General features: G+C 55.4%; 1 protein-coding gene across 5 annotated transcripts in view; it reads right to left on the reverse strand.

The window, feature by feature from the left end:
* Nucleotides 1-4,043: 4,043 nt before the first annotated feature.
* The window catches only part of SAP30BP (SAP30 binding protein), a 34,090-nt gene continuing 12,350 nt past the window's right edge, over nucleotides 4,044-25,783 (reverse strand). For 2 of the 5 annotated variants that reach the window (XM_059877974.1, XM_015458969.3), the window contains 9 exons: nucleotides 16,909-16,951; nucleotides 11,921-12,009; nucleotides 9,648-9,739; nucleotides 8,800-8,860; nucleotides 8,081-8,132; nucleotides 7,055-7,113; nucleotides 6,207-6,287; nucleotides 5,840-5,924; nucleotides 4,048-5,627 (listed from right to left, as the gene is read on the reverse strand). In XM_059877974.1, coding sequence (XP_059733957.1) covers nucleotides 5,446-5,627; nucleotides 5,840-5,924; nucleotides 6,207-6,287; nucleotides 7,055-7,113; nucleotides 8,081-8,132; nucleotides 8,800-8,860; nucleotides 9,648-9,739; nucleotides 11,921-12,009; nucleotides 16,909-16,951 — 744 coding nt within the window. In that variant the 3' untranslated portion in view covers nucleotides 4,048-5,445. 5 annotated transcript variants of the gene reach the window in all.

Here is a 25,783-nt window from a genome sequence, read left to right on the forward strand (position 1 = left end):
TTTATAATCCCATCAGCAGTGCACAAAGGTTAATTCTTTTAATTCTAACTTTCAGAGTAAAGAGTTGATATATTCAACTTGAATGGTGGCAAATACATTTTTTCTGTTTTTTCAAATCAAATACCATGCACGAATGGATTTTCACTTACCAGTAGTTTACACTGGTGATGTTCTGATATAATAAGCAAGATGTGTTTGGTTTTTGTCTATGGTTCTTGGAAAAGCTCTGGAGCAATATAAGTGAAAGTAGAGTCTTTGTTATTCATAAGAAGCCCCTTTCAATATCAACAGAGTTTATGTTAATGAGGTGACTTTTGGAAAGCCTCTAAGGTTGGGGGCACTGGTTGCCAGGGGAACCAACCACGTGTTGGAACTTTCAGCCTCAATACTCCCCCACCCTCACCCCAACCCCCAACCTCCAGAGAAGGGGGACGGGTTAGAGATTGACTTCCTTCTCCAAAACAATGTCCAATGATTTAATGAAGCATGTAATGAAGTGTGTGCGTGCTGAGGTGTCCAGTCATGTCCGATTCTTTGCTACCCCATGGACTGTAACCTGCCAGGCTCCTCTGTCCATGAAATTCTCCAGGCAAGAATATTGGAGTGGGTTGCCATTTCCTTCTCCAATGCATGAAAGTGAAAAGTGAAAGTGAAGTCGCTCAGTCGTGTCTGACTCCTAGCAATCCCGTGGATTGCAGCCTACCAGGCTCCTCCATCCATGGGATCTTCCCGGCAAGAGTACTGTGGGAACCCCCAATTTACAGCCAGTCAGTTGGAAGTCGAGGAGGCCAGGACTTACAATTTGCTTCTGGGTAGGAGACAGTCTTATGGGATGGAGCCCCTTTCACCTCTGGGGTTGGTGCTGACTCTGGGCAGTTGGCATTAGAAGTGTTTGGTTGTGAAAAGCCCGCGCACTTGGTGTGAGAGCTTAGCAGTGTACAGTCAGCAAGGGAGTTTTTCCTTTTTCACAATAATTGGTCAGCGGGAGGTCTTTTCAAACCAGTTCCTCTGACCTTTGAAACCCTCCTTGCTGTCCTCCCTGCTTTCTGGGACACACTGGTGGAGTTCCACTTAGATTTCTGGATTAGCCCTTTCTCTGCGAGCAGCCCTGGTTCCTTTTTGGGAGGGAAGGGTAAGATTCGGATGCTACATGTGCCCCTTGCTACACGGGGCCAGCCATTGCTTCTGGGTCCTTCCGAAGGACATAGCTGATTTGAATCATGAGCTCATATTGATATTTCCAATTCAAATTTAAAATGAGTTTTCTTTGTGTCTTTCCTCTCTATACTTTAGGTTTTGTATTTCCTCCCTGTCTTACACAAAAGCATATTCCCTGCACTGTTCAGCACCTTGCCCTTCATTTCTCCTGAGGACCATTCCAAATCTGGTCACAGCTACCTTTCTTATTCTTTATGTTCAAAGGACCTTGACTTTTTTTTTTAATTATAAAGATTTTATATTTTTGGTCACAAGGCCTGTGGGATCTTACTTCCCTGACCAAGGATCGAATCTGCGCCCCCTGCAGTGGAAGTGTGGAAATCTTAACACTGGACCACCAGGGAAGTCCCTGGAGATTTTCAACATGCATAAAGGCGTTCCTTCACATTAGGGAGAACACCCACACCCTTTCTCTGCAGGTGTGTATCTCTGCCTTGCTCCTGCCTTAAATAAACAAACTGTTTCTCTGTATGCACCTCCCACACCCTGATTTAAAAAAAAAGAACAACAAAAAAACCCCTCATGCATAAAATTAGAGAATACAGGGACTTCCCTGGAAGCCTGATCCAGTGGTTAAGACTCAGTGCTCCCAAGGCAGGGGCCATGGGTTTAACCCTCACCTATCTGGGAACTAAGATCCTGCATGCTGCATGGTGTGGCCAAAAAACGCCCCCTCCATCCCTCGCATCACCTGGGCTCTTATCTCATGCCCGGCACTTGGGACAGTGCTGTTGGGCTGTGTGGACAGATGCTGCAAGGCAGTAGTGTTATCTGAGATGCAAGAAAGAGTAGGGAGCACCGAGAAAAGAGCAACTAACGTCCGGGGGAAATCAGGAAAGGATTAAGACAATCTGACCTGCGTGAGAAACGCTGGACTGGAAGAAGCACAAGCTGGAATCAAGATTGCCGGGAGAAATATCAATAACCTCAGATATGCAGATGACACCACCCTTATGGCAGAAAGTGAAGAGGAACTAAAAAGCCTCTTGATGAAAGTGAAAGTGGAGAGTGAAAAAGTTAGCTTAAAGCTCAACATTCAGAAAACGAAGATCATGGCATCCGGTCCCATCACTTCATGGGAAATAGATGGGGAAACAGTGGAAACAGTGTCAGACTTTATTTTTCTGGGCTCCAAAATCACTGCAGATGGTGATTGCAGCCATGAAATTAAAAGACGCTTACTCCTTGGAAGGAAGGTTATGACCAACCTAGATAGCATAGCCAAAAGCAGAGACATTACTTTATCAACAAAGGTTCGTCTAGTCAAGGCTATGGTTTTTCCTGTGGTCACGTATGGATGTGAGAGTTGGACTGTGAAGAGGCTGAGCGCCGAAGAATTGATGCTTTTGAACTGTGGTGTTGGAGAAGACTCTTGAGAGTCCCTTGGGCTGCAAGGAGATCCAACCAGTCCATTCTGAAGGAGATCAGCCCTGGGATTTCTTTGGAAGGAATGATGCTAAAGCTGAAACTCCAGTACTTTGGCCACCTCATGTGAAGAGTTGACTCATTGGAAAAGACTCTGATGCTGGGAGGGATTGGGGGCAGGAGGAGAAGGGGACGACAGAGGATGAGATGGCTGGATGGCATCACTGACTCGATGGACGTGAGTCTGGGTGAACTCCAGGAGTTGGTGATGGACAGGGAGGCCTGGGGTGCTGCGATTCATGGGGTCGCAAAGAGTCGGACAGGACTGAGCAACTGAACTGAACTGACCTGCAATTAAGAAAATCTTCCAAGTGTCGGTGCTGAGGTTGGGAGTGAGAAAGTTGGGAGGAGCCAAGCATGGGGGTGTGGGGGGTGAGGAGAAGGAGGGGAAAGGCTGGAGGGGTGATGAGAATGCTGGTGGCCTTGCCTGCCTGGCTGAAGTGGGTTCTCCTGTGGTCAGTGGGAGACTATGTGACTAGGTAAGAGCTGGGGGGCAGGAAGATGCTGGCCAGACTGGAGCTTGGATGGAAGAGTTCGAGTCAGCAGATGAGGCGAGAGCAACTGGGGGCCGGGGCAGCAGTGACAATGATGGGGAGGGGTTCCTGAAGTGACCCACAGGGTGCGGGGAGAGCATGGGGGTCCAGGGTGCAGTGGCGAGCCCAGGGTAATCCTGATGTCATCACCCAAGATGGGGACCTTGGGGAGAGGGTGGGGCTGTGTGGGTGGGCGGGAGTAGAGTTCAGCTTGGACAGGCTGTGAGCAAGGACAGGGCACTCTGGGACACCCAGCCTTCAGAGAAGGCCGAGAACCTGCCCCTGTGGCTCAGTGGGACTACGGTGGGCAGGCACTAGACCCGATTCACAGGAGAGTTAACCGAAATTCAGCAGGACTAAAGACCTTCACCCACTCACCAGGCTAGTAAGTGGAACAGCTCTAACTCCGGGCTGTCCAACTCCCAGACTTCTCTCCCCAGGGCCCTTGTGACTGGGGCCCCGAGGGGGAATAGCCATTACTGATCAGATGGCTCGGTGGCACGTCTGGGAGGGCCTGGAGGACAGTCGAAGGCCATGATCCAGGCTGATTTTATCATCTCTAGAGGGTGCTTCCCTCCTTGGTCTAAAACAAGGAGGAGCTGGACTGACCAACAACAAGCCTGGATAGAGTACTCTATAAACGTATCCCTGGTGGCTCAGTGGTAAGTTAGCCACTAGTGCCTGATAATGCAGGAGACACAAGTTCAATCCCTGGGTTGCGAAGATCCCCTGGAGAACACAATGGCAACCCACTCCAGTATTCTTGTCTGAGAAACCCCATGGACAGAGGGGCCTGGTGGGCTACAGTCTGTGGGGTTGCAGAGTCAGACATGACTGAGCAACAACAGCGATGCATAAATCATCTCGTAGGTTCCTCACAACCAGCTCAAAAAGCTTTATTACCATGATTTGACAGAGAAGACTTACAGAGCAAAAGGCCTGAGACACACATGACTCAAACACAATTTGTTTTAACCTGGGCTCCAGAGCAGAGGTGCTGACTCCGAGGTCCCAGCTGCCGCCACATGAGCTCCCTGGGGCCCTGGCGGAGGCTGCAGGCGGGAAGCCCTCTCTCTATGTCTGAGGGCTGCGAAGTTCCTCAAAGGACAGGGAGACATGCCCTCTTCTGCAGCTGGGGATGTGTTTGTGGGGAGGGGGCAGGGGTGGCTCCATCTCTACTCTGGGGGCCGCAGGGCTGGGTCGTCACACTCCCCCAGTCATGCACCAGCATCCAGTGCCTCCTGGGGACCACTTTTCTGAACCCCTGCCCACTCTGGGGAAGCAGGTCAGCTCTTCACAGCCTCGCTTCCTTCTCTGACGCTCGGCCCTTCCGCTGGTGGGGAGAGAGCTGCCTGAGAGCAGGAAAAGCACTCTTTCCCTCCAGACCCGGGACTCCAGGCCTGGCAGCTGCTGGGAAATCTGTTCTGGCCCCAGAGGAGCCCAGCGGCCACTGGCGCTGCCCGAGGGCTGCTGTGGGGCAGAGATAACAGGCACAGGAAGGGTGGGGTGGCAGATCCTCCCAGGAGCTGGACTTAACGTAAACAATGAATGGCTGCCCAGCCAGGCCAGGAGGTGACTCATCTCCCCACTGCAACCTGCCCCCTCCCTGCGAGGGTCAGGGGTCAGCTCCCGCCCTTCTGGTGACTGGTGAGACTTCAAAGGCCAGGGTGTGTCCAAGAGGTGGTTGGAGGAGGGCTCAATTGCGCCCAGGGAGGACAGGCTGGGCTCCTGACAGCTGGTGGGGTTCAGAGCTCCAGGACCAGGGCAGCGGGAGCCCAGGCCTTCCCCCCTCTACCCCTGCCTGCCTGTGCCAAGAGACGTTCACTGGGAATGACCGAGGTGACTTCTCGGGCCACCCCCTCTGAGCCGGCTGCAGGCTGCGGTCACCCCACTGTCAACCCCGAGGTGAGGATCCAACCGAGAAGACGAGAGGACACTTGAGTTTTCACATTTGCCTGAAAACAGACTGTGAAGAGACCAGGGCATCCAAGATGCTGAGACGTGAGGACGCGGCACTTTTAATCGGGTGCAGACCCCGTGGCGGGGATGCCGTCCAGAGCCCCGCTCCTCTGCAGCCCCGTCTCTTCCAGGCCAAATGCCACCCGGAGTTCCTCGCAGGGAGGAGGGAGAGGAACGGGTCCCAGTCCTGAAATGTACAATGTGGAACCTCCCAGAGGCCGCGGTCTCGTCAGGTCCCAGAGTGGCTCCTCCCCTCCATTGAGGGGAGACTGTCCGAGCCACCCTAAGCCGGTCCCTGGGGTCCCTTGCGTCACTGCTTGGCCTTCTTCACGATGGTGCCCACGGCAGAGATAACGGTGGTCTTGGAGCCGCTGGCGCTGGTGGTCACGGTGACAACAGCTGGCAGGGTGGCCGTGGTGGTGAGGATGGTGGGCTGGGCTATGGTCGTCACCGGGATGGCTGAGTCCCACTTGCTCTTTCTCTTCTGGGCATCTGGGGACGAGGCCAGAGAGAAGTCAGGGCCCACCCAGGCCAGTGGTCTGAGACCAGGGAGCACAAACGGCAGGGACAGCCCCAGGAAGCCGAGGGCAGCCGGGGAGCCGGGACCCACCCCAGGCCCAGAGCGCCACCACCCTGCTCCCGCAGATAAGGCGGGAAGGCCCTGGCTGCGTCTGCGGGGGAGGCGGGGAGCGGAGCCGCTGTACCTGCGACGGCTGTGCTGGCCGTGGTGGTGGTGGTGGCCGTGGCGTTGGTCGTGGTGCCCTTCTTGGTGCCCGTCACAAACTCAATCTGGGGGTGAGAGGGACGATCGTTAGTCAGGACCTGCGCACAGTGCGCATCCACATCTTTTTGCCAGCTGTCTGCTCCTGGGGCACAGGAGGCAATCTGGCACTGCACGAGGGAAGCGCTGAGAACCAGCTGTGACTGTCCAGCAGGGGAAGCGTTGGAGAGGCGCCTGGAGAGGACGGTTAATCCTCGGAAGAGAGCTTCCCGCAGACACCGGGCCCCTCCCGCCATGGCCATCTCTGCGCTGCTGGGGCACCCCTGCCCGCCCAGGCCCCGCCCTCACACCTCGGGGGAGGCGGTGCCCATGCGCACAGGGGAAGGACAGCTCCGGCCCCCAGGTGCTGCAGACACGTCCCTGCAACAAGCCTGGGGTTTGGAAAGGGGGAAGGAGAGAGAGTTGGCAAATTCAATCAAGGGTTAAGAATGAGGACCCCTGATCGCCCCAGCACCAGCTGCCAGAGATCAACCCTGTGGCCCCAGGGAGGGGGGCAGGGGACACACGTCCTGGAGGCCACATGTGCTGCGGGAGGAGGACCAGGCTAAACCACAGGTGGAAGGGCAGGCGTCCTGCGGCTGTGTTCTCTCTCTGAGACTCCGGTCAGAAAGGGCACAGCCCAGAGGACTTGGTCTCACGGCCAAGTTTCGGTCCCCTGAAGGACCGAGACCAGAGGCAAGCAGCACGCTCAGGGTCCTGACGTGAGGGGTCACCTGGCCACGGGAGGCACATGGAAGCACTCAGGCGGGCTGCAGAGGCCATGCTGGAAGCCAAGAACGGCACAGACCAGAGCGCCCTGGGAAGGATGTACTTCCTCCGTTTAGGCTGAGGAGACTGCCGATGGGCCCAAAGGGAGAAAGCCCCCAGGGCTCGGCAGCTATAAGGGTGTGTGTCGGGGGAGGGGACATAATGCAGCCAACATTAAGTCCCGAGAAACCAAGTGGAAGCAGCCTGGGAAGCGTCTTCAAGCTGAGTCATGGAGGCTTAAAATCCAGCACATCTAAGGCTGCTCACAGTGTCGCCGGGTGATGAACCAGCGGTGGGGGGTGGGGGTAAGGGAAGCCCCCTGGCTCAGCCTGCAGGACCCATGCGCCTCAGACAGCTGCCCCCTTCATCAGGACGTCCACCCATCACTTACTTTGGTTCGCTCCTTTTTGGCCTTTTCCAACTTGTCCATTTCAATCTTCTGGGCTTTGGCTATGAAGACAGGACAGGTAGTCACAGAGCAGCGGATTAAACAAGAAGGTAATTCGGGCCAAAGCAGCCCAGACAGCTGCCTGCCGCTCTCCCGGGGCTCCTGCTTGCAGCATCGCTTTGTGATGGGCAGTCACGAGCCAGCCCTCAGCCAGCACGAAGCTGGGCCTCACAGTCCAAAGGCCCCGATGCTGGGGCTGCGCACCGTCTGGAGGGGTGAGCTGCTCCTGGGCTCCAGCCACGGGGGAATGCTGGCCTAGGGTAACCACCTCCTCAGCAACCGGGATCTTAGATTTGCACTGTTTCTTTTCTGGCCTGGCTGCACAGCACGTGGGATCTTAGTACCTTGACCAGGGAATCAAACTTGAGCCCCCTAGAGTGGAGGTGTGGAGTCTTAAGCACTTGACCACCAGAGAAGTCTCTGGATTTTTAGATAAAACACTAGCACTAAATTCAAATTAAAGCAAGACAGAACTTACAGGGGCCAACACCACACACCACGGGCCAGATCTGGTGGTCCACAGGCCGCTGCTTTGGGACCTGGCACCCGAGGGAGTGGGCCCCTTGAAACTCCTCCCAGTTCTCCCAGCCGGGCCCCTGCACAGAGCTGCACTTCCGCCGGCCCCCTGCCTGGGACCTGCCCACACCTGCTGGGCCAGCCTCTGTGCACCTTCAGACCTTGTTCGGACAGTGTCCTGCACAAGGCTGCCCACCCTCCCCTGGCCCCTGGTTAGGTGGCCCAGCCTGCATCTTCATCACTCCACTCGTTATTGCTGGAATCACTCCTTTGATCCTGTCTTCTTCGCTGTGTTGTAAGCTTCTTAAGTCAGGGATGGGGGTCTGGATGGTTCAAGGCTGCATAGTCAGCTCCTCAGACATGGCCGAACACGGAGAAGACCCTGAAACCTGTGTTGCCTAATGACTGGAGGGACAGATGGATGGGTGAGCAGGCAGATGAACGGCTACCCACCTAATGCCTCATAGTAGGAGTCTTCAGACCAGCCGTGGGGGTCAAACATATCCTGAAAAAGAAAAGTTCAAAGTTGCTGCTGCTGCTGCTAACTCGCTTGTCGTGTCCAACTGTGCGACCCCAGAGACAGCAGCCCACCAGGCTCCCCCGTCCCTGGGATTCTCCAGGCAAGAACACTGGAGTGGGTTGCCATTTCCTCCTCCAATGCATGAAAGTGAAAAGTGAAAGTGAAGTCGCTCAGTCGTGTCCGACTCCTAGTGACCCCATGGACTGCAACCCACCAGGCTCCTCCGTCCATGGGATTTTCCAGGCAAGAGTACCGGAGTGGGGTGCCATTGCCTTCTCCGTCAAAGTTGCAGAAAGGGCCAATAAATGGAAATGACTCAGAAACCACATGCTTCTCCCCAAGTCTTTCCATGGATCTTCCTGGCCTGGAGTCTCTGGCCTTCAAGGGCAGGGAGGCTCAGATGCTATCCCGTCTCCAGCCAACCCTCCTTAGGAAAGTGAGGGCAGAAAAGCACTGTGGACGGCTGATCTACGCGGCACGGCGAGTCCAACCAGCAGAGGCCCCGGGTTCAAACAAGGGAGAGGGGGACAGCTCTCCTCTGCTGGCAGCGTGCCACACGGACCTTTCAGTGGCTCCAGGTTGAAGCCAGTGGAGAGGGCGCAGGGCCCTGGGTCCCCTTCCCTCACCCGCCGCCTCTGCAGGTGGCACGTACCTTTGGATAGTTGGTGCCGAGTTCGTCAATCGCACAGAACTGGATGAGCTTCTCATAGATGCTGAAAAAAGAAGACCACAGGGTGCTGAGCGGGCCTGAGCCCGAGGCCCTGCGTAGCACCGGATTCCAGGAGGTCAGAGCCATTTAGCACTTGCGTGCAGACCAAGTCTTTAGCCCAGTTGAACTATTCTAAACAAGTTTCCAAACAGGAGGGCAAATGTCCACTGACGTGACATTAAAAGTCACTTCTGGCCTTCCAACCTTCCACAGAGAGGGACTGGGGCCAGTGGCCAGAGCGAGTATGGTGTCAAGATGAGGTTTCAACTGGACATCAGACCTTCAGCCTGTGGGGCTGGGTTGGGGCCTCCCCATTTAGGCCCACAGGGGCAAGGGCAGCTCTCGCCAATCGGCACACGAGGCTCTTTCCTGGGTGTGTCACTTGCTTGAACACTGGACAGAGTGAGACCGAGACACAGGTCTGTTTGTCAAACCTGCATACAGAGTCAACAACTTTCTAGAGGTAGGAGGACCTGGGGTGACCATCTAGACAATCCCCTCCTCGCACAGCTGAGGACACTAAGGCCTCAGATCACGCACTCCAGGAGGAGGGAATGAGAGCCCAGGCAGAACCACCAGCCCACGTCTCGCAGCTTCCCCTCCGCACCTGCTGCCTGGCTCTTCAACGGCAGACGAAGCCTCAGCGAGGTTAACGCAGTCCGGGTGACAGTCCCTTTGGGCTCAGCTGGGATCTGAGCAGGGCCTCTCCCTGCACCTCTCTGGGGGCATTCCTGTCCCCAGTCCAACATCACCCCTCCCACCGTCCCCCTGCTGGCTCACAGAAAACTCACCTGGGATTCCGAAATTCCTTCTTCCTCTGGATAATGTAGTTCATGTCCATCCCCTCCTTTATCTTCCGCTCATACAGCTTCTGGATCTTGTCCTACAGAAGGGGGACAAAAAGACGATGGTGACGGAACCCCTCACGATCCCAGCCTGTGGTCATGTGCTGTGGACACGAGGACCTGGGGGAGCCACGTGAAGCCCTGCTCCGGCCAGACGGTCTTCCTCCACCCAGTGCAGACGAGACAGACAGAGACCAGTCTGCTTTCGCTGTGCTTTCTCCTGATCCCCTCTGGGTGGTCAGCAGCGGGAGGAATAAGAAGCTGGAGCTAGAGAAGCCATGGAGAAGACAGTGAACAAACCCCACTTGGGGATCAGCTACTGAATCATCTGAAGAGGAGCTTCAAGAGTTAGTGTTGACAGGTGGGGGCTGAATGCTGGATTTTAATTTTAACATGGGGTTAAGACCCAGCAGGAGACCTGGGAAGGCAGGAGAGGTGTCACAAGCCTCCCCAGTGTCCTCTGAGGGGAGGCTCACAGCTGGCCAGTCCTTTTCACTTTACCAAGAGGCACTGCTGGGGGTCAAGAGCCAGTTTCTCATCCAGTCTCCCCTCAAGCTCTGTTCTCTGGCTCAATGGGAAACCAGAGAACCACCTGGCAGGGTCCAGGCCAGTGTCACAGGTGTCCTGAGGCCCACAGAGACGATGCCAGCAACAGATGGCGTCAGGGCTGCCCGGGGAGTTGAAGAGGCCCCAGGAACCCAAGCCTCAGGGCCGGGCCACCTCGGAGGAGGAGCAGGCTTACCCAGCGAGGCTGGCGCTGGCCCAGGGCAGGGTCTCTTGGCAGCCTCCCCAACTAGTGGCAGCTAAACACAGACTGTCCAGGAAGAAACCACTTGGGGTGCTCTTCACCTGCAAGAGGAGGTGGGCGGGGGGGCAGGGCCTGAGCGAGGTCCTCTGGAACGTCAGGAAAGGAGACCCACTCCTGTCAGGAGTCAAGACTGCCCAGGGGAAGCACTGAGCTGGAGACAGAGGTCTGTAACATGTTTGCCAGGCAGAGAGAAGCCGAGCGCATGCCTCTGTGTCCTCGCTCTGCAGGTGATGGAGGCAGGCCTTCCCGGAAGGCTTGGCAGGTGGGGGCACTGCTGTATCTTACAGATGAGTTCTCTGTGTGCCCTCGGCCGTCAGGTGGGTTCTCCTATCTCAGGGGAACTAAAACCTTTGCTCAGTGTCATGGTTTCTGCCACTAGCAGGATCTAAAAAGGAGAGACATTTTGATATTCAAGGCTGGGGCTGGCTATCTCTGCCTGGTGACTGCTGGACTGTCCTTAGGCTGCGGCTTGTTGCCTGGAGCGTGAGTGGCACGGGGCCGGGGGTGGGGTGGTATGTGGTGGTGGTGGGGAGACGACTCAGCCAAGGGAAGGGGTTTCCAGGAAGAGAAGGGACTGTGTGCGGCAGCCCAGCCCCGCTCGGCACCCACCCAGGTCGCCGCATGCCCAGCCCCAGCCCCATCAGTCATCCGTCCGTCAGCGTGTGCGAGCGCTAGCGGCGTAGCCAGAGGCCCCGCTCGGGGGCAGCCGTGGGTGTCTGCCCTACTGTCACAAGGTCCCCGTCAAAGGGGAACACGCAGAGGGACAAGGAGAAACCGCCACTGAGGCTGACAGGGAAGAGTAAGGCCAGCTGTTCCCCGAGGGCCTGCTCCCGAGGTGAGCGCACTCCACACTCCATCTCCGCAAGTCAGGGATCATCAGACAGGAAGCCAGTGAACCGCCATTTCAGGAAAAAGAGGACTGAAGCGCATGCATTTACACGCGTGTGCATTTGCGGAGAAGGCAATGGCAACCCACTCCAGTGTTCTTGCCTGGAGAATCCCAGGGACGGTGGAGCCTGATGGGCTGCTGTCTATGGGGTCACACAGAGTCTGACACGACTGAAGCGACTTAGCAGCAGCATTTGCATTCCTACTTGTTTCTTGAACATTCTGATGACCCCTCAGGTTCTTAGCCAAGTTCCTTCGGAGACATTCCCTGGGCTCAAGGGTGCCCAGAACAGGCATGTTGTTTGCTCTGCTGGCAGTGTCCCGGGGCAGGCGGGGGCCCAGCTGAGGCTGCAGAGGCAGCCGGGGGTAGGGCGCCGGCTCCTGGGAGCGGCCTAAGTGAGGTCACCAGGACTGCAGGCTCCTTCCCACTTGGGCTGTTTCTTTTCCAGAAGCCGCTTAAAGTCAGACCCAGCCAGACACCCGCCCAGTCTGCACGGGCCTCAGCAGCTGAGCGTGCACGTACCTGTAAGTGGTTTGAGCACCGGCCAGGGGGCTCTGGAGGGATCTTGATCTCATCAGGTGACATGTTCCGGACTCTTTCAGAAAAGGAGGCTGCAGAGAGAACAGAGGAGTTCTGTGGGTGCGCGGGAGGGTCAGGGTGGGGGCCTGACATGGACAATAAAAAACCCTTCAAGACAAGAAAGGTACATAAAGTGTTTTCAAGGAGGGATCACACACTACAAAATGGTAAAACAGGGCATGCAGAGTGGCTCTCTGAGGGTGCATCTGAGTTGAACTTAAATGACCTGAAGGAGCCAGTAGGTGCAGTGGGGAAAGAAGTTCAGGCAGAGGGCGCGAGCGGCCATATCACAGCCAGGCCCAGAGGAAGGACTGTGTCCTGGGGTGCTGGTGACTGTGGTGCTGGGAGGTGGGAGGGGCAGACCCACGACCCGCAGCCATCTGCCCCTTTCTCTGGTGTAAATTCTCCCGTCATGGCCAATCAATTTCAAGCTACCAATGTGAAGTCGTGAGCTCAGGGCTGGGAAGACATGCGCACAAGGCTCTGCCTCCCACGGGCTCTGCCCCTGAAACACCCTCCCAGGATCCTGGGGACTCAGAGCTGCTTGGTGCTGTCCTTCCGTCTCAGGCTCTGCTACCCAGGGTCCACCAGAAGCTCAGGGTTCCCTGGGCTTCGGGACTCAGCATTCAAAACTGCTTTGTACATAAATGACATCTATTCAATACAAAACGACCTGCTGGTTATTAGCTTCGGGTCCTTCAGCAGTAAATCAATCAACCCTCACTCGGTCCACTTCATTCCTGGGAACAACAGGCCTGATTCTGAAGTGAAGACCCACAGCTCCCAAGGGACAATTCCCTTGGCGATGTGCCCTGCCCACCCGTTTCTCTCTCCCTTCATTCCCCTCCCTGCTGCCTCCAGCCACCCTGGCAACTGCAGAGTCGTGCTCTGGATCACCCAGACAATGTGCTGCTTGTTGTAAGATTCTGTCTGTGCTTTTCAAGGCATTCGCTCAAGAAAAGGACTATGCAATGAGCAAACAGCAGGCGGAGCAGGGTGGGGCAGGATGAAGGCAAAGAATGGACAACCCAGCACCACTAACACCCAGCAAGTACCCACTGGGCACCGACATGTGCCAGCCCTGGCGTGACTCTCTCAGCCCCTAAATGGCCGCCTAGACTACCAGTGGACGGCCGGGTGAGCCTTTCCCTTCTCTCCTGGGGCTGGATTAATATTTTCTTAGCAGATAAGGTGCTTTGATTTCTGCTTTGAGCTTCACTTCTCAGCTGCTGCCAAACGAGCCTGCACACACTGAGGCTGGAGCTCGAGCCCAGGGACCATCTCCCAGCAAGGCTACACGTGCCGATTCTCACTGTCGGAGGAGCCTCCCTGGATGTGCCCCAGAGCAGGGTGTCGGCGTGTCATCCTGCTGTGGACCGAGACACCAGTGCGGTCTGGGAGCACGCTCCACCATGGGGCCGTGTGCTTCTCTTTGCTCAGCCCCTTCCGTCTCCTGCCTCCTGAAGCAAGGGTGACACCCTGGTCTCATCCCAACTTCCTCCTTCCTCCCAGCCCTGGGAGAGGCAGGCGTTCTAAGCTGGAGGCTCAAGCAGGCTGCAGAGGCTAGCTGAGAGTGGGACTGCCTGGGCTGTGCTGGCTCTCGCGTTTCATAAGCATCAGCACCAAAAGCCAGGAAGGCCAGGGCAGGCTCTGGGTGCACAGCAGGGGGAGACGGCTCCCCTGGGTGGGGAGAGTGTGTGTGCACGTGACAGAGAGACAAAGAGCGCCCTTTGGCATTTGCCAGGAAAGCCTTTTGGAAAAACAGGGCGTGCCGCTGTTGCCATTAGCAACCCACCCACCCAAGCGGACAGAGTGACAGGGAGGGGAGAGTCCTCCCAAGCTCGTGGGCTGGGACTGGGCTGGGAACAGAGAGTTCCTCTCTGGAACAATGGCGAATGAAGGCACACATTCAGAAAACGCGGTACAAGTTTCTCTTGCAGATTTCAGGAGCAATCTTCCTGCAACTCTGTCCTTCCTAAGTCTCAGAATGCATCTGAAGCAGAAGACATCAGACCCACACATAGGGCTGCTGGAGCCGCCACAGCTGCCTCAAATCAACCTCCCTGGAAACACACCGAGACGTGTGTCCAGGCCCTCGGGGGCAGCCCAGGTCTGTGGCTGCTCTGGGTCTGCTGGGGTGTTCTGGGCGGGCACTGTACTCAGGCTCTGAGAAGCCTGCCGTCAGCGTGATTCACCCTGGGTGCACGCCCACCTCACAAAGCAGCACAGGTATCCACAGCTGCCAGGCATGGATCTGCACAGGCGTGGCTCGTCAGCGGGGCGTGTGTAACGGCGGGAGTCAAGGCACGCCTGGTGGGTGCTGTGGGGCTGGAAGCAGGAGGCAGCGGAGTGTCTCTGCCTCATCAGAGACACAGAGAACTCAAGTGGATGACCGCCCCAGGGCCACTGCTCCAGGACCGCCCACGGGGCACCTGGAGGGGAGGACTGGGTGTCCACTCACCTGTCAAGCAGCTACAGCGCTGGAGAGCCCTTAGCCAGCTTCTCTGCTCCGCTTTGCTCCACTAAACCTGGGCCTGTCTACACAAGTGAAAACGCTGTCCACACCAGCGGAGCAACCTGAGTCCTCCATCCAGAGGCAAGGACGGAAGGCACTGGGCCCAGGCAAAAGGGGGACACCCAGGGCGCCATGAGCGGAAGCCACTCTGCAAGTCATCCACCCCCTCCTCAGTGAGAAATGGGAACAGGAATCCAAACTAGGAGGCTTCAAGTTTCACCCATGTTTTCTATGGGAGAATGGATTCAAGAAACTGTGGTGTAACCCCACAATGAAATAATATTACCAATCAAAAAAAAAAAAAAAAACTATGGATATGCTCAAAAACATGGAAGGGTCTCAAGAACATTATGGGAAATGAATAAGCCAGACAAAACAAACAAACAAGGAGTCCATCTGTATTAATGGTTCTTGGGCAGGGGCAATTTTGCCTCCAAGTTGACATGTGGCAATGTCCAGAATCATTTTTCGGAGAAGGCAATGGCACCCCACTCCAGTACTCTTGCCTGGAAAATCCCATGGATGGAGGAGCCTGGTGGGCTGCAGTCCATGGGGTCGCTAAGAGTCGGGCACGACTGAGTGACTTCACTTTCACTTTTCACTTTCATGCATTGGAGAAGGAAATGGCAACCCACTCCAGTGTTCTTGCCTGGAGAATCCCAGGGACGGGGGAGCCTGGTGGGCTGCCGTCTGTGGGGTCACACAGAGTCGGACACGACTGAAGCGACTTAGCAGCAGCAGTGTCATTTTTCGTTGTTGTATCTGGCAGGGAGTGGAGACTGCTATTGGCCTCTGGTGGTGGGCAGAGACCAAGGATGCTGCTAAAACACTGTACGACGCACAGGCCAGGCCGCCACAGCAAAGAATTACCCAGCCGAAGATGTATGAGAAACTCTAAAGAGACAAAACTATAGTGAAGAAAAGAGATCACTGCCTGCCTGAGGCCAGCGGAGGAAACGTGTGCAAGGGGATGGCACGGGGAACACTCTACAGTCACAGAGACATCTTCGTCAGGACTGTGGCGGGGGTTCCACTCTATGTAAGCTGCCCCTCACAAAGCTGCTTTCAAACGGTGACAAGGAGAGGCAAAGTCAAAGCTGTTTATCGACGAGTTTAGGGCCGAGGTGGCTGAAGCCCACACACATTCCTGCCAAGCGAGCGCCGCTAGTAGGAGCCGAGAGCGCTGCCTGGCTGCGTTCCTGGGGGCGGCTCCGCCCCCACTCCGTCCTGCCGTGACAGCGAGGCTGAGGCTTCAGTCCAGGGCCGGCCCGTGGACCGCCTGCTCGGGGAAGGCCACGGGTTTCCCAGGGGGCTTGCTCTGCTCCCTCTGCCTGTGAAGCCAACTGCACTGCCTCTATGGCACCATTTTCCCAAGATCAGGCTCTTTGGTTTTAGGAAAATTTGGGTTTTTTTTTAATAGGAAAGACTCATACCCCATTCATCAGAAAACCCGGGGCTGAAGGGCAGAATCCCGCTGAGCATCTGGGCTTCTCCATGTGGTCAAGGTCCTACCCAGTCTTTCCCTCAGGAGACAAACGTAACGAATGATGCTTAGGTCTTTCAGTCACGATAACCAGGATGGGTCCCCACCTGCCATTCCTGGTGAAGGCATCCTGTCCAGAAAAAGGACAGGTTGGAGGGGCTGCTGGATACAACATTTCCAGCCTGGGGCTCACCCGGGCAGGGCGAGTGAGCCGCAAAGGCGCCATCTGGGCGAGGGGAGCAGGAACCCCGCTTTGTGAGGATTGAGTGGGCGGGAAGAGACGGGCAGTCTCGCCACGGAGGGGGAGGGCCAACCCCCGACAACGTGAGGCTGGGCCAGGCCTCGGGGGAGCCCTGACAAAGTCCATGGCAGAAATGAAAGGAGTCGAGAGACCTCCTGAAAGGCTGAAGAGGCTGGGCTAACACGGGGCTGGGATGACACGCGGGCCGCATTCCAGAACCGTAACCGCCCTGGCCAGTTACACAAAGGGCCCCAGGCTCCAGGGCTGGGAGGCATGCTCCCTCCCGGGGACAGAGCAGCATGCCAGCAGAGGCCACATGTTTGCGCCCTGAGCCCGTGAATATGCCAGTGGAGAGGCTCGGGGGGTCCAAGGCCGGAGGCCAGGCGCAGAGCACAAGGAGAACAAGCTCCCAGCTGGAGGGGCCCGAGTCCCTCTTGACGACACTGGCAACTGACCAAAGCTCCCTGAAACGCACCATAAATACGGTTTTCAAAGAATTGTTCTCTGGGTGTCTCACGCAGACATCTTAGGAAATGCCAAAGGCCCTGAGAGTCAGAGTCCAGAGACAGGCTCGCAGCTGAGCTGCTGCCTCGGTGGAAGCAGAGAGAAACCACCTGCGTGGCTGGAAGCCAGCTGGCTCTGGGTGAGGCTCAGAGACCTGTCCCTGGCACCTTCCACCCCAGGGTACTCACCAACTAATTCCTGGGGATCTCGTTTTTCTACTTCCGGGTTATCCTGCAAGGAAAAAGGAAAACACAAGGAGTAAGTGTGCGGCTCCCGACCCAGAGTCACTCTCCTTACTGACACCACTCAGGATTTTTTAGGAAGGAGAAAAGGTAGAAGCATTGCAAAGAACTTAGAGAGCGAGCTGACACTTTGGGGTTCCTGAGACCCCTGAACCTCCGAATATCCCTTCTTCCTTCATCAGAGCAGCCGGGATGCTCCAGCCACCTGCTTCAGTGTCTCCTCCATGGCCTCCAGCAGTGACAGCACCCCCAATGCCAAGGAGAGCAACCAGCAGCCAGCCAGCCATCACCTGCAAACCTGGACCCTGCCCACGGCTCCCCCGGGCCTGGCCAGCTGCCCCAGCACACAGCACCCCGCCTGGTGCCCAGGAAACAAGAGGTGGCTAGAGAATCTCAAGACCAAAACGCAAAAGGCTATCTCCTCCCAAGAGATTTTTCTCACTTTCAGCTTCAGCAAAAAAGGGAGGCCTTATCACAAGGGGGCAGTTCATGGAACTGGGGGCAGGCAGGCAGCAGACCATCAGGGAGTCACACACCGCCCTCAGGACAGCCCAGCGCAAGGCGGCCTGGCTCCGTCTCCCAGCTCACCTGCTGGTTTTCTTCACACTAGCTCGGTCTCTCCAAAGAAAGCTCTCTCTGATCCTTTATGCGAGCCCCTGCCCCCAGAACCCACTACCACGCCGTGTCCTCTGTTCTGGAGGTATACAGAGCCCTAGGGGCAAAGGTTTCTCATCAGACCACTCCGGATCTCACTGCTCAGGTAAAGGCTTCCCTGCTGATGCAGTCGTTCCAATGCAGGGCGCACAGGTTCAATCCCTGGTTGGGGAACTAAGAGCCCCATGTGCCACGTGTTGTAGTGAAGAAAATCCAGTTCTGGCCACGGTCACATGGCTAGGCACCTACTTTCCTTGCTTCTGCTGCCCCAAACGCATAATGTTTGTTTTACGTTTTACAAACGTAAAAACATAGCTGTTCTCCCCATTTCTGGAGAAACCGAGTCCCTCAACACAGGTCGGGGTCTCAGGTGCCATGACGTGGTAATGATCACAGTGGCAGAAGCTGTGCTCACGAGGCTGGATCTTGTGTCCCCTCCCTTTGATCAGTGAGGGAGGAGATAAGACAGTAACAATCGTGGACCCGACGGGCACGTGGAGGCGGCTGGGCAGCGCTGTGTATCCCACTCATACGATGCGACTTGACACCAAGGTGACGTCTCAGAAGGCAGGCACAGGGAGGCCACCAACCCCCCACCCCCCAGGCTCTAAGACTAGAACAGCAGTTCTTAACCCCCTTCTCCAAAAAGTCCCTAGGATAGGCCAAAACTCCCTCATTCTTTGGAACACTGCAGCTATTCATTCGACCTGGACGGGCATAACGTCCAGGCCAGGCTGCTTAGCAACCACTGCCCCCAGTCACCCGCCCCCTGCCAATCAGGTGGGCAAAAAGCAGAGGCACCCCCAGAGGGCTGCCGAGCCAAATTCAGGTTGGTCATCAATCAGCCCCTCCACAGACAGCGGGTCTCGGCGGGCCCCACAACGATCCCTTTGTAGCTGTGACTCTGGGGGAACCCATGCTGAAGTGTGTGGCACGCTGGGCTATAAAGGTCCTAATTCTCCCTCCAGGGGACAGCTGTCCTGGTGCTCACTGTGGGAAAACATCACTTGGCCACATCCTACCTCCCCTCTGGGGCCACCTGGCTGGTCCCACAAGCCTGATGCACTAACTCTTCAAAGGCCTCCTAGGGCTCTTTCCCAAAGCGCTGCCCTGGGCCCTTTGGAGGCCAAAATGCAGAGCAGCAAGGAAGGAGGCAAGCCAGCCACGTGGGAATTCTGCTGTCTGCTCCGGGGGCACAGGAAGTTAGTCACCAAACAAGTGAGGAGTCTCTTCAAAGGAGAAAGGACCTGTTCACACCACAAGCTCCTCGTGAGATTAAAAGGGGTGAGGCTCCTGGGCCTGCCTTTGCCCGGTGATGGGAGGTGGAGCGGGTGGGCAGAGACGGAGATTCCTGCGTTTCACAAGGGCCTGGGCTGGCTTATCTGAGCTTTATTTAGTCACATCTTGGGGAGAAAAAGAGATGATGGGGCAAAATCACAGAGAGGAAATCTTTTTTCTACTATCTTCAGGTTTTCCTTTTTTGACCTGGCTCCTCATTTTCCCCCAGATTTATCTTTCTATACATGCTCCCTTCCCCAAATTAACCTGGTAGTTGGTTTCAATATGACAACTAGTCTCTGCTTTTCTACTCTCACGGCGTGCACCTCAAGTCCCATGAAACTGTGGCCTTTTATTTAATTCCAAACCAGCACCCCCCAGAAAGAAGTTCTGCACCCTCGCCCCTTCCCAGCTGGAATCCAGCTCCACATTATCTGCAAGCGCAGGGACCCAACCGCAAGCAAAGATTCTCCTGCCTTGAGACAACCCTAAAAGCCAAACACCTAACTGAGCCTCCGCAGGCTGGGAGCCACAGACTACGGCGAGGCTTTGGAGTCTGTGCTTGTTCAGATCCCCCACTTGCGTCACAGGCGCCTGTGTGATTCCTAAGGCCCCGGAGAATCCAACAATGGGACTCTGTGCCTCCTGGTGGCCACACCTTGTTACGCTTCAGCAGGGAATTCCTCTGCCCTCTGACGTGGACAAGTGGGCTGTGGGTCTGCTGAGCTCCTGGGCATGTGGCCTGGTACCAAGGTGCCCCTGAAGAAAGCTGACGACCCAAGTGCTTCCAGATCCGAAAGGAGCCTGAACCCCCGCTGCCCCAACCTGAGCCTGAAAAGGGCTGGACTACACCCCACAAGGACCTGGAGCCACGGCAACATATGTTCTTGGAATGGAGTTGGCTGCAGGACATTAAGGGATGCTGAAGAAAGTCCAGCAAGGAAGGAGAGTCAGGGTGTCCGGTGAGACCACTGAGGACAGGCGTCAAATACCCCAGAGACGCTTTTTAGAACCACTTATGCTCAACAGTCCATCGAGGCAACTTTCATCCAATGAAGCTGCTCTGAGGGCGAGGACGGGGCTCCGCATTAAACACAAAGACCCATGGGACAGTCACGCCTCAGATACCAGGAACTCAGCGCAAAAACGAACAAAATGCCCAGGATAGTTATCTTGGAAGCCAGCCATGGTGTTAGAAAAAACAACTGATGAAGTATTTAACAGGGCTATCTCCTTCGGAGACTCAAGGAAGGTTCACGTGTTAAACTGCCAGCAGTTCAAGAAACCGGTTTGACAAAACTTGCTAGAGAGAGACTCGGTATATCCTTAAAGAGGCAGGAGGGGAGGAGAGGACAAGAGCAAAAAGTAACAAAAACCCACTGTTCCTTTCCTTCCCCCACAGCAGGGTTTCAGAAGGCTCACAGGAAGCCTGCCTTGACTTGTCGAATCCACCCTCCCTGGCCTCCAGGTGGATATTCCGTTGGCCACAGAAATGAACTCAGCCTAGAGATCCAGTTATCAGACAGATGACTGTCTGCATCAGCCGGGAGGCATGAGTCCAGGTCTCCTGGACGTGACAGCACACGCCCCCTCAGACACCCCGGCGGGCGCTTTTCACCCAGTTCCTCAGGAAGGTGGAGACAGGGTGTCCTGCCTGGGACCGCGTCGCACATAGCAGTTCCTGGGGGAAAGACCAGGCAAACCTGGTTTCTGCCCTCCAGTTCAAGTCCTGTTAAGACACAGGAAAAACAAAGCAAAACAAAATCCGTATCATCCCACGAAGCCAAGTGAGAAAGGAGGAAGGAGAACCCTGACGCCTCTTCTTCAGACCGTCTGCACCCCCTATTCTCCCAGGGCTTAAGTCCCTCTGACCAGGGTGTGAGGCGGCTGCCGTGGGCTGGGGCCGTCCCTGGAGGGCTGTGATCTGAACCTAACAATTTTGGTTTTGCAGTTAATCGTGTCTGAGACTTGGAAGAATCTAACAGCCCTGTGACAGGGGCCGCATTTTTAGGAATTACAGAATCTGAGATGTGGTTTCCTCTGCAGAGAATATAAAACTCCAGCCACCAGCAAAACCGTGACCAGAGCAGAGGAAGGAAGTGAAAACAACATGGCTCCATGACGCGGGACGTGCGGCCACGTGAGCTGGAGGGTTTACTCAGCAGAGGAGCCACAGCTCCTGGTGGCGAGGATGGAGGTTTACAGCCAACACTTCATCAACCCTTCCGAGAGCCAGCCCCACAAAGTGCACTTGAAGCTCTGGGGTCCAACCTGAGACAAGGCAAGTTGGCAGCTGGATTCCACCACATCTAAACTCTGCCTTTTCTCCCCACGTTCAGGAGCACTAGGCACAGAGAAAACCCTCTGAGCAGAGGGCAAAGGACAGCCGCGCCCCGCTCCAGGGGAAAGAATGTTCCAGACTAGGTTTTCTGGCCGATGATGAAACGCTGCATCTTAAAAGTAGGGGGCAGCTGGGGAGGCAGATCAGAGAAACAAAGCCTCCCAAATCTTCTGTCCTCTCAGACCTGGGGCTCCCGAGCAGTTACAAAGCCCTGGTGACATTGCACTCCATGAGCAGAGATCCCACTCAAAAAGAACCCTCACTGTGGCCTGAGGCCCCAGGCATGCTCTGCTGGCCATGTCGGCCTCCTCCCCTGCACCAGGGAAGGAAGCAGGCCTCCACCCCACCCCCACCTGGCCAACGAGAGGACAACTGCCCTGTTCTGTGCTCTGTCTTATATACCATTGTGTTCCCAGCACCTGCAACAGTCGGTGCCCGGCCCACAACAGGTGCTCAAACACTGATCTCACACACACCCACCCTCCCCTCCTCCACACACACACACACACACACACACACACACACAACTCCCTCCTCCACACACACACACACACACCCTCCCCTCCTCCACACACACACACACACCCTCCCCTCCACCACACACACACACACACACACACACATCACACACACACACACACCCTCCCCTCCTCCACACACACACACACAAACTCCCTCCCCTCCTCCACACACACACACACCCTCCCCTCCTCCACACACACACACCCTCCCCCTCCTCCACACACACACACCCTCCCCTCCTCCACACAACACCACAACAAACTCCCTCCCCTCCTCCACACACACACACACCCTCCCCTCCTCCACACACACACACCCTCCCCTCCTCCACACACACACACACACCCTCCCCTCCTCCACACACACACACACACACCCACACCCTCCCCTCCTCCACACACACACACACACCCCCACACCCTCCCCTCCTCCACACACACACACACACACCCTCCCCTCCTCCACACACACACACACACACCCCTCCCCACCACCCCTCCCCTCCTCCACACACACACACACACCCTCCCCTCCTCCACACACACACACACACACACACCCTCCCCTCCTCCACACACACACACACACACACACACACACACACACACACACCCTCCCCTCCTCCACACACATACACCCCCGCCCCTCCTCCCCGCCACCACCCACGCCTAAGCAGCCAGTGGTCAGTTTTTCTTCAGTCTAGTTTAGGGTTTCAAAGCAAACATCACCTGCAATGCTGAACCCCCAGACTCCAAACCTGTTAAAGTCCACAGGTAGTTTCAATGTGTGCACTCAACAGAAAGCAAGGCAGTGAAGGAGCTACAGGAGCAGAATTGCAATAAAGGTTGATACGGGGTAGGCAGGAAGGTGTGTGTGTGGCGGGGGCGCGCACCAATACTGAATTTAAAACACCTTAAGTCTACCTTGTTGCTTCTGATTTGAATACACAAAAAAAGAATTATTGTAAAGTTAATTCATTTATTTATTCCACAAATAACTTATCAAGCATTTATTACGTACCAGGCAATGGGCCAAACACTGGGCACGTGATCCGAACAAAACTCAGTCTTGGGGAATAGCGTTAGGTATCATGCTAAGCACTTCAGTGAAAGATCTCATTTAGTTCTCATGACAGCCTTGTGAACTTGTGGGCAGACAATCCTGCTGTTTCAAGAGCCAAGGAAGCCCCGAGAAGGCCCCTGAAGGCTTCAAGCTGACGGACAAACGAGGTTTTCTGTGACACGTGAGTCACTTCAGGATGCCCAGAAAGCAGCCATTCCAAATGGCTCCAAGCTCCAAAATAAAATCATTGTGGTCTGACAGACAGTGTTGGGGGCATGGACTGAGAGGCAGGAACCGCAAGACTCAGCAGCAGTCACTGAACCCAGTGCTGCGTGGGGGCCGCCTGGCAGGGGTTGCTTTACCTACACACCCAGGAGAGCCCAAGAGAAAGCCCATCACCAGCACATTTCCTTCAGTTGTATCCTGATGGTCAGGATTGGGCCACTGCCATGGCAGGCTGCCTGCCCGTGGATGGAAACACTCAACTTATCAGAAAAATGGGCGGAAGCTGGTGGGGCCGTTTCGGATTCAATGGACTTGCCTTCACTCCCAGCTCACTGCTGGGAAGGCTCAGCTCCACAAAGAGAGGTTTCTACAGGAAAGGGTTAAACAGGCGTCTGCCAAGACAAACTAAGCCAGCTTCAGGGCTGGCCTTGGAGATGGAAGCAAAGGCAGGGAGGGGAGAAGAATAGTCTCTCTGAAATCCTGGCTTCAGTAATGCCCCCATGGCTCCGCATGGCGCTAAGGCTCTGTCACGTGGAACCACCCAGACTCCATGTGAAGGCAAGCTCTGGCTGGAGCCACCTCCCAAGGGGAGACTATGCTGACTATTTCAAACGTAACCACAGATCTGATTCAAGACACTTGAAGATGCAGAGGGGGGCTTCTTTACCACTGAACCACCTGGGAAACCCAATGTTAATACAAATGAGTAAAATCCTGTCAAACCCAGGAATCCTACAGTAGCATCTCAAGGGACATGGACTGAAGCAAGGAACAGAGGTGGGAAGTGCCGGATCCCTAAAGACAGGCAGCTTCCCTTCTACAACATAAATTTCAAAAAGCTACGTCCTCACTGGGGAAGGAGGCACCCAGCCACACCTTGGTTAGAAATCCGTGGCATGTGGCCCCGAAGGGAAGGAAGTCTGCTGGGGCCTGCGTGGCTGGCGGGCGGGTGGGCCGGGCATGCAGCGGCTCCTACTTGGATGCAGAACCGCGCAGGGGCAGGGTGGGGCTCCTGGGAGTCTCCGCTTCAGCTGAGCGGGGCAAGTGCAGTCAAGAAGGCCCTGCTGGCAGCGGTGGGACTGCCAGGATAGGGAGTGAGAGGGACAGTAATGGTCCTTCTTCCCTTTGCAGGAGATCACAACTCCCAGCAACCGCGTTTCTCCCAGCGGTGTTTCGGCTACACATGTGGCCAAGCTGCCTTCCGAAGGCGGTGAGACAAAGGACCTACCTTGAGTTTTTTTCAATCTGGACAAGAGAGCTATTTGCACAGCCTGCCCTGCCTCTGTCCCTCTGCCTGCTGCTCAGATCATCACCCAGATGGACTTGCAGACCCTAGCCGGGGGTGGGTGGGTTCTCCCTGGTGTGTGAATTCTGTCACTTACTCTGTGAAGACCACCTCCGCCTTGTTCAAGAGCAGCCCAAAAGAAGGCCAAACGGCCACTCACTGTGGTGAGAACAAGGCAATGCTGGTGGTAAATAGGCCTGGGTATTTTCAACAGTTCAAAGGCCAAATACAACAGCCAGAAGACAAGACCAGATGGCTCACAAGCCGGGAATGGTCAAGGGCCATTTCCTTCTCTGCGCTTAGGTGAGTCACACTGTCTTGTTTTTTTCTAATCAGTACTTAAAAGGATCATGGATCTGGAAGGCAGAACACGGGGGCAGGCAGGAAGTGAAAACCAAGATGGAGGGACCGAGCACACACCCTGCTCCTCACACCCTAGACAGAAGGCACCAAACGCTAACACACGTCCATCAAGTCTCGTAACAGCCCCGTAAGGCAGACTATCCTCTCCACTGCAGAGGAGCAAACCGACGCAAAATACAATGAAGCAGTTTCTTGCCCGTAAATGTCTACGTCGGAATTCAAACTCCAGCCCGACTGCAAAGCCTAGAAATACCATTTCCCAACTTCCTGCCTCCTCCCTTGAGACTAGGAGGCTGTGAATGGCCACAATTTCTATGAAACCCTTGGTTCAACCACTGGAAAAAGTGGAAGTGTTAGTTGTTCAGTTATGTCCAACTATTTGTGACCCCATGAACTAGAGACAGCCAGGCTGCTCTGTCCATGGGATTCTCCAGGCAAGAATACTGGAGTGGGTAGCCATTCCCTTCTCCAGGGGATCTTCCTGACCCAGGGGTCGAACTTGGGTCTCCTCCTGGATTGCAGGCAAGATTCTTTACTATCTGAGCCACCCAACATTAAAGAGCCAGGAGGTGAAATTCCTCTCCAGGAATGACTCCAGAGCAGGTCACAGGCAGACAGGTGTTACACCCTCCACTTAAGGAGAAGACGGCCAGATCTATTATCTTTTAACTATAATGATCAGGGGAAACAGCTCAAGAATTCATGGTGTCCCAGTGAGTAATGTCTGAGTTTCCGTGAACGGAAGGGCAGGTCCTGAAGACCTAATCACCCACACACTGGGCGCTGCCGCCCCATCCTCAGCCTGGAGATCTCCTGGGGCTTACAGAAGGAATACCAGATCCCGAAGCCTACTGAGCCGGCCTCCCTTACTGGGTGAACAATCCCGCAGACTTCCAATGAGAACTTACATTTTAAAGAATGAATTATTTCTTGTGACTTGTGTGAAGAGCATGGCACATTTCCTGTCCATCAGGGCCTCTCACTGAAAAGAAATTGCCTATACAACACTTTAGTCAACAACTACAAAAATACTTTCATATCTTGCTATTCTGATGTGCCATTTCTGGATTTTATCTTAGCTGAATATATGA

Source organism: Bos taurus, chromosome 19 (genome assembly GCF_002263795.3).
Source record: "Bos taurus isolate L1 Dominette 01449 registration number 42190680 breed Hereford chromosome 19, ARS-UCD2.0, whole genome shotgun sequence".
NCBI lineage: Eukaryota > Metazoa > Chordata > Mammalia > Artiodactyla > Bovidae > Bos > Bos taurus.